The 8846-nt window shown below is 65.0% G+C and overlaps 1 protein-coding gene across 1 annotated transcript in view; it reads left to right on the top strand.

The window, feature by feature from the left end:
• Nucleotides 1-694: 694 nt before the first annotated feature.
• The window catches only part of ATP4A (ATPase H+/K+ transporting subunit alpha), a 28668-nt gene continuing 20516 nt past the window's right edge, over nt 695-8846 (top strand). The window contains 8 exon segments of the mRNA XM_048293382.1: nt 695-920; nt 1617-1730; nt 2234-2368; nt 3018-3135; nt 3679-3947; nt 5283-5481; nt 6413-6522; nt 7250-7384. Coding sequence (XP_048149339.1) covers nt 843-920; nt 1617-1730; nt 2234-2368; nt 3018-3135; nt 3679-3947; nt 5283-5481; nt 6413-6522; nt 7250-7384 — 1158 coding nt within the window. The 5' untranslated portion in view covers nt 695-842.

The following is an 8846-nucleotide window of genomic DNA, read 5'->3' as shown; positions in this document are numbered from 1 at the left end:
ACCACCACCCCTCCCCTGCTGACCACCGCCCCTCCCCCGCTGACCACTGCCCCTCCCCTGCTGACCACCACCCCTCCCCTGGCTGACCACCACCCCTCCCCCGCTGACCACTAGCCCCTCCCTGCTGACCACCACCCCTCCCCCGCTGACCACCACCCCTCCCCTGCTGCTGACCACCACCCCTCCCCCGCCTGACCACCGCCCCTCCCTTGCAGACCACCACCCCTCCCCTGCTGACCACCACCCCTCCCCCGCTGACCACCACCCCTCCCCTGCTGACCACCACCCCCTCCCCTGCTGACCACCGCCCCTCCCCCGCTGACCACTGCCCCTCCCCTGCTGACCACCACCCCTCCCCTGCTGACCACCACCCCTCCCCCGCTGACCACCACCCCTCCCGTGCTGACCACCGCCCCTCCCCCGCTGACCACCGCCCCTCCCTTGCTGACCACTGCCCCTCCCCTGCTGACCGCTGCCCCCCGCTGACCACCACCCCTCCCCCGCTGACCACTGCCCCTCCCCCGCTGACCACCACCCCTCCCCCGCTGACCACCACCCCTCCCCTGCTGACCACCACCCCTCCCCCGCTGACCACCGCCCCTCCCCCACTGACCACCACCCCCTCGCTGACCGCCGCCCCTCCCCCGCTGACCACCACCCCTCCCCCACTGACCACCGCCCCTCGCTGACCGCCGCCCCTCCCCCGTGTCCGCAGGGCCTGTCCGAGCGGGCGGCGGCCGAGCGGCTGCTCCGGGACGGCCCCAACGAGCTGCGCCCCCCCCCGCGGGACCCCCGAGTGCGTCAAGTTCGGGCGGCAGCTGGCGGGGGGGCTGCAGTGCCTCATGTGGGTGGCGGCCGCCATCTGCCTGATCGCCTTCGGCGTCCAGCGCGGCCAGGGCGACCGCGGCAGCTCCGACAACGTACGGGGGCACACCTGGGGGGGGCACCTGGGGGGAGCTGGGGGCACCTGGGCGCACCTGGGCGCACCTGGGGACACCTGGGGGGAGCTGGGCCCACCTGGGGGCACCTGGGGCATGGGGGCACACCTGGGCACACCTGGGGGAGCTGGGGGGAGCTGGGGGCACCTGGGCACACCTGGGCATCTGCCTGATCGCCTTCGGCGGCAGCTCCAACAACGTACGGGGCACACCTGGGAGGGCACCTGGGGGGAGCTGGGGCACCTGGGCACACCTGGGGGGAGCTGGGTGGGAATTGGGCACACCTGGGGGCACCTGGGCACACCTGAGGGGAGCTGGGGGCACCTGGGCACACCTGGGCACACACCTGGGCATCTGCCTGATCGCCTTCGGCATCCAGCGCGGCCAGGGCGACCATGGCAGCTCCGACAACGTACGGGGGCACACCTGGGAGGGCACCTGGGGGCACTTGGGCACACCTGGGCACACCTGGGCACACCTGGGGGGAGCTGGGTGGGAATTGGGCGCACGCTGGGCACCTGGGGGCACCTTGGGCACACCTGGGCACACCTGGGCGCACCTGGGGGCACCTTGGGCACACCTGGGCACACCTGGGGGCACCTTGGGCACACCTGGGCACACCTGGGGCACACCTGGGCACACCTGGGCGCACCTGCCCACCCGTCTCTCCCCTCCCAGCTGTACCTGGCCGTTGCCCTCATCGCCGTCGTGGTGGTCACCGGCTGCTTCGGCTACTACCAGGAGTTCAAGAGCACCAACATCATCGCCAGCTTCAAGAACCTGGTCCCGCAGGTGGGCACACCTGGCCGGGCGGGGGCATCACCTGGGGCCACACCTGGGGGCACACCTGGGGCACACTTGGGCATCACCTGGGCATCACCTGGGGCTCACCTGGGGCACACCTGGGGCACACCTGGGGCTCACCTGTGCACCTGAGGGGCCTTATTTCCATACCTGGGGGCCTCATTTGCATACCTGGGGATCTTATTTCCATACTTGGGGCTCACCTGCGCACCTGGGGGCCTCATGGCATACCTGGGGGCCTAATTTGCATACTTGGGGCTCACCTGTGCACTTAGGGAGCCTCATTTGCATACCTGGCGGCCTCATTTGCATACCTGGGGCTCACCTGCACACCTGGGGGGCCTTAGTTCCATACCGGGGGCGCACCTGTGCACCTGGGGGGGGCCTCATTTGCATACCTGGGCTCACCTGCGCACCTGGGGGGCCTCATTTGCATACCGGACGGCGTCATTAGCATACCTGGCGGCCTCATTTGCATGCCCGCCCCCCAGCAAGCCACGGTGGTGCGGGACGGGCAGATGCTGCAGGTGAACGCCAGCGAGCTCGTGGTCGGCGACCTGGTGGAGATCAAAGGCGGCGACCGCGTGCCCGCCGACATCCGGATCCTGTCGGCGCAGGGCTGCAAGGTCAGCGCACCTGGGGGGGAGAGAGCCACACCTGGGCACAGCTGGGCACAGCTGGGGGGGAGAGAGCCACACCTGGGCACAGCTGGGCACAGCTGGGGGGACAGAACCACAGCTGGGGGCACACCTGGGGGGGAAAGAGCCACACCTGGGCACAGCTGGGAGGGAAAGAACCACACCTGGGCACAGCTGGGCACAGCTGGACTCACCTGGGGGACAGAACCACAGCTGGGCACAGCTGGGGGGGGGAAAGAGCCACAGCTGGGCACAGCTGGGGGGGACAAAACCACAGCTGGGGGGGAAAGAACCACACCTGGGCACACCTGGGGGGGAAAGAGCCACACCTGGGGCTCACCTGGGGGGAACAGCCACACCTGGGCACACCTGGGCACAGCTGGGCACACCTGGGGGGAAAAGAGCCACACCTGGGCACACCTGGGGGGAACAGCCACACCTGGGCACACCTGGGGGAGCCTGGGGGGAGACAACCACACCTGGGCACAGCTGGGGCTCACCTGGGGGAAAGAACCACACCTGGGCACCCCTGGGCGCACCTGGAGGCTCACCTGGGGGGAAAGAACCACCCCTGGGCACCCCTGGGCGCACCTGGGCACACCTGGAGGCTCAGGTGGGGCCGGGGCCGTGCCCTCAGGTGGACAACTCGTCGCTGACCGGGGAGTCGGAGCCGCAGACGCGCTCACCTGAGTGCAGCCACGAGTCGCCGCTGGAGACGCGCAACATCGCCTTCTTCTCCACCATGTGCCTGGAAGGTGCGGGCACACCTGGGGCACACCTGGGGCATGCACCTGGGGGCACCTGGGGATACCTGGGGGCACCTGGGGACGCACCTGGGGGCACCTGGGGGTGACTGGGGACACACCTGGACACAGCTGGGGATGGGGGACACACCTGGGTCCTGCCTGGGGGGCTCTGGGGTCCCACCTGGACACACCTGGGTCCCACCTGGGGGGGTCTGGGTCTCACCTGGCCACACCTGGGTCCCACCTGTGGGCCTGAGTCCCACCTGGGGAAGCTCTGAGTCCCACCTGGACACACCTGGGGGCTCATCTGGGGGCTCTGAGTCCCACCTGGGGGGGTCTGGGTCTCACCTGGGGGCTCTGGGTCCCACCTGGCCACACCTGGGGGCTTACCTGGAGGTCTGGGTCCCACCTGGCCACACCTGGGTCCCACCTGGGGGGAGGTCTGGGTCCCACCTGGAGCTCCGAGTCCCGCCTTGCGGCTCACCTGGGCAAGCTCTGACTGCCGCTGGACAAGCTCGGAGTCCCTCGCCCACCTCCCACCTGCGGGCGCAGGTACGGCCACGGGGCTGGTGATCAGCACAGGTGACCGCACCACCATCGGCCGCATCGCCAGCCTGGCGTCGGGCGTGGAGAACGAGAAGACGCCGATCGCCGTGGAGATCGAGCACTTCGTGGACATCATCGCCGGCCTGGCCGTCTTCTTCGGGGCCACCTTCTTCGTGGTGGCCATGGTCATCGGCTACCCCTTCCTGCGCGCCATGGTCTTCTTCATGGCCATCGTGGTGGCCTACGTGCCCGAGGGGCTGCTGGCCACCGTCACGGTACGCGGGGAGGGGGGGGGACAGGTGGGGACAAGTGGGTCCGGTCACCAGGTTAAGGGTGGCCTTTCACCTGAGCAGGTGTGTGCAGTCACCAGCTCAGGTGTGCCCGGTCACCAGTTCAGGTGTGCCCGGTCACCAGGTTAAGTGTGGCCCCTCACCTGGCCAGGTGTGTCCGGCCACCGACTCAGGTGTGCCCGGCCACCGACTCAGGTGTGCCCGGTCACCGGCTCAGGTGTGCCCGGTCACCAGCTTAAGTGTGCTCTCTCACCTGGCCAGGTGTGCCCGGTCACCGGCTCAGGTGTGCCCGGTCACCGACTCAGGTGTGCCCGGTCACCGGCTCAGGTGTGCCCGGTCACCAGGTTAAGTGTGGCCCCTCACCTGGCCAGGTGTGTCTGGCCACCGGCTCAGGTGTGCCTGGCCACCGACTCAGGTGTGCCCGGTCACTGGCTCAGGTGTGCCCGGTCACCAGGTTAAGTGTGGCCCCTCACCTGGCCAGGTGTGTCTGGCCACCGACTCAGGTGTGCCCGGCCACCGGCTCAGGTGTGCCCGGTCACCGGCTCAGGTGTGCCCGGTCACCAGGTTAAGTGTGGCCCCTCACCTGGGCAGGTGTGTCTGGCCACCGACTCAGGTGTGCCCTGGCCACCGACTCAGGTGTGCCCGGTCACCAGTTCAGGTGTGCCCGGTCACCAGCTTAAGTGTGCTCTCTCACCTGGCCAGGTGTGTCTGGCCACCGACTCAGGTGTGCCCGGCCACCGACTCAGGTGTGCCCGGTCACCAGGTTAAGCGTGGCCCCTCACCTGGCAGGTGTGTCTGGCCACCGACTCAGGTGTGCCCGGCCACCGACTCAGGTGTGCCCGGTCACCAGCTCAGGTGTGCCCGGTCTCCAGGTTAAGTGTGGCCCCTCACCTGGCCAGGTGTGCCCGGTCACCGGCTTCAAGGGTGCCCCCTCACTTGGCTCAGCTGTGCCCCCTCACCTGGCCAGGTGTGCCCGGTCACCAGCTTAAGGTGCCCTCTCACCTGGCCAGGTGTGCCTGTCGCTGGCTCACCTGTGCCCCTCTCACCTGGCCAGGTGTGCCCGGTCACCAGCTTAAGGTGCCCTCTCACCTGGCCAGGTGTGCCTGGTCACTGGCTCAGGTGTGCCCCCCTCACCTGACTCACCTGTGCCCCCTCACCTGGCCAGGTGTGCCTGTCGCTGGCTCACCTGTGCCCCCCTCACCTGACTCACCTGTGCCCCCTCACCTGGCCAGGTGTGCCTGTCGCTGGCTCACCTGTGCCCCCCTCACCTGGCCAGGTGTGCCTGTCGCTGGCTCACCTGTGCCCCCCTCACCTGGCCAGGTGTGCCTGTCGCTGACCGCCAAGCGCCTGGCGAGCAAGAACTGCGTGGTGAAGAACCTGGAGGCCGTGGAGACGCTGGGCTCCACCTCGGTCATCTGCTCGGACAAGACGGGGACGCTGACCCAGAACCGCATGACCGTGGCGCACCTGTGGTTCGACGAGCAGATCCACACGGCCGACACCACCGAGGACCAGTCAGGTACACCTGGGCACACCTGGGCACACCTGGGGGCACCTGGGCACACCTGAGGAGGGGCTGGTGGCAGCTGGGGCACACTTGGGCACACCTGGGCACACCTGAGGAGGGGCTGGTGGCAGCTGGGGCACACTTGGGCACACCTGGGCACACCTGGGGAGGGGCTGGTGGCAGCTGGGGCACGCTTGGGCACACCTGGGCACACCTGTGGTTCGACGAGCAGATCCACACGGCCAACACCACCAAGGACCAGTCAGGTGTGTGGGGGCACACCTGGGCACACCTGGGGGCACCTGGGCACACCTGGACAGACCTGGAGATACACCTGGGGCACACCTGGGGGTACCTGGGCACACCTGGGCACACCTGGACAGACCTGGGGACACACCTGGGGCACACCTGGGGGGGAGCTGGGGGGAGCTGGGGGCAGCTGGGACACACCTGGGGACACACCTGGGCACACCTGGGACACACCTGGGCACACCTGGGCACACCTGGGCACACCTGGACAGACATGGGGATACACCTGGGGCACACCTGGGGGGGAGCTGGGGGGAGCTGGGGGCAGCTGGGACACACCTGGGGACACACCTGGGCACACCTGGGACACACCTGGGACACACCTGGGCACACCTGGGCACACCTGGGACACACCTGGGCACACCTGGGACACACCTGGGCACACCTGGGCACACCTGGACAGACATGGGGATACACCTGGGGCACACCTGGGGGCACACCTGGACAGACCTGGGGGTACCTGGGGACACACCTGGGCACAACTGGGCACACCTGGGGCACACCTGGGACACACCTGGGCACACCTGGGGGCACACCTGGGCACACCTGGGCACACCTGGGGCACACCTGGGACACCTGGGGGTACTTGGGGCACACCTGGGCACACCTGGGCACACCTGGGCACCCCCCGCAGGTGAGAGCTTTGACCAGTCCTCGGAGAGCTGGGCCATGCTGAGCCAGGTGATCACACTCTGCAACCGCGCCCAGTTCAAACCCGGCCAGGACGGCGTGCCCGTGGCCAAGGTGGGACTGGGGGCACTGGGAGGGACTGGGAGGGGATTGGGAGGGACTGGGAGGGACTGGGAGGGACTGGGAGGGGATTGGGGGGCACTGGGATGGACTGGTTTGGACTGGGAGGGAGTGGTTTGGACTGGGAGGGACTGGGAGGGGATTGGTTTGGACTGGGAGGGGACTGGGGGGCACTGGTTTGGACTGGTTTGGACTGGTTTGGACTGGGAGAGGATTGGGAGGGACTGGGAGGGACTGGGGGGCACTGGGATGGACTGGTTTGGACTGGGATGAAATGGTTTGGACTGGTTTGGACTGGGATGAACTGATTTGGACTGGTTTGGAGTGGGATGGACTGGTTTGGACTGGTTTGGACTAGTTTGAATTGGTTTGGACTGGGATGAAATGGTTTGGACTGGTTTGGACTGGGATGAACTGATTTGGACTGGTTTGGAGTGGGATGGACTGGTTTGGACTGGTTTGGACTGGGATGAACTGGTCTGGACTGGTTTGGACTGGGATGGACTGGTTTGGACTGGGATGAAGTGGTTTGGACTGGTTTGAACTGGTAGGCACTGGTTTGGACTGGGATGAACTGGTCTGGACTGGTTTGGACTGGGATGAGCTGGTCTGAACTGCTTTGGACTGGGAGGCACTGGGAGGCACTGGGAGGCAGTGGGAGGCAGTGGGAGGCGGTGGGGGAGGGGCGGTGGGCGTGTCCCCAGCTCGGCCCCGCCCCCAGCGTGACGTCATCGGGGACGCGTCGGAGACGGCGCTGCTGAAATTCGCGGAAGTGACGTCAGGGCCGGTGGCGGCCGCCAGGGGGCGCCACCCGAAGGTGGCCGAGCTCCCGTTCAACTCCAGCAACAAATTCCAGGTGAGCGATCGATCGGCGATCGATTGATGATCGATCGATTGGGGAGCGATCGGGGAGCGATTGATTGATTGGGGAGCGATTGGTGAATGATTGATTGATTGGGGATTGATCGGGGAGCGATCGGTGATCGATTGGGTATCGATTGGGGATTGATCGGGGATCGATTGAGCGATTGATTGATTGATCGATCGATCGGGGATTGATGGGGGATTGATCAGGGATTGATTGGGGATTGATTGCTCGATTGGCGATCAATTGGTGATCAATTGGTGATTGATTGATTGATCGATTGGGGATTGATAGGGGATTGATTGGGGATTGATGGGGGATTGATCAGGGATTGATTGATCGATCAGCGATTGATTGGTGATTGATCGGCAATTGATTGGGGATTGATTGGGGACTGATTGATCGATTGATGGGTGATTGATCGGGGATCGGTGATTGATGGGCGATTGATGGGTGATTGATTGGTGATTGATCAATTGGTGGCTGTTTGGTGGGTGATTGATTGAAGGGTGATTGGCAGGTGATTGATGGGTGACCGATGGGTGATCGATGGGTGATCGATGGGTGATCAATTGACTAATGGGTGATTGATGGGTGATCAATCGATCGATTGATGGGTGATTGATGGGTGATTGATCAGTGATTGGTCAATTGATGGGTGATCGGTCGGTGATTGATTGGTGATCAATCAATTGATCAGTGATTGATGGGTGATTGATTGATGATTGATCGGTGATCAATGGGTGATTGATGGGAGATTGATTGATTGGCTGATGGGTGATTGATGAGTGATCGATCGGTGATTGATGGGTGATTGATGGATAGATTGATCAGTGATTGATCGGTTATCGATCGGTTATCAATCAGTGATCGATCCCCGCAGGTGTCGGTGCACGAGGCGGGCTCGCGGCAGCTCCTGGTGCTGAAGGGGCATTGATCAGTGATCGATGGGTTATTGATCAGTGATGGATAGGTGATCGATTGATCAGTTATTGATCGGTTATCGATCAGTGATCGATCCCCGCAGGTGTCGGTGCACGAGGCGGGCTCGCGGCAGCTCCTGGTGCTGAAAGGGCGTTGATCAGTGATCGATGGGTTATTGATCAGTGATCAATAGGTGATCGATCGATCAGTTATCGATCGGTTATCGATCCCCGCAGGTGTCGGTGCACGAGGCGGGCTCGCGGCAGCTCCTGGTGCTGAAAGGGCATTGATCAGTGATCGATGGGTTATTGATCAGTGATCAATAGGTGATCGATCGATCAGTTATCGATCGGTTATCGATCCCCGCAGGTGTCGGTGCACGAGGCGGGCTCGCGGCAGCTCCTGGTGCTGAAGGGGCATTGATGGGTTATCGATGGGTTATTGATCAGTGATCGATAGGTGATCGATCGATCAGTTATCGATCGGTTATCGATCCCCGCAGGTGTCGGTGCACGAGGCGGGCTCGCGG

Source organism: Corvus hawaiiensis, unplaced genomic scaffold (assembly GCF_020740725.1).
Source record: "Corvus hawaiiensis isolate bCorHaw1 unplaced genomic scaffold, bCorHaw1.pri.cur scaffold_316_ctg1, whole genome shotgun sequence".
In the NCBI taxonomy this organism is placed as follows: Eukaryota; Metazoa; Chordata; class Aves; order Passeriformes; family Corvidae; genus Corvus; species Corvus hawaiiensis.
The sequence above is the reverse complement of the archived record's forward strand: the minus strand, read 5'-3'. Positions and strand labels throughout refer to the sequence as shown.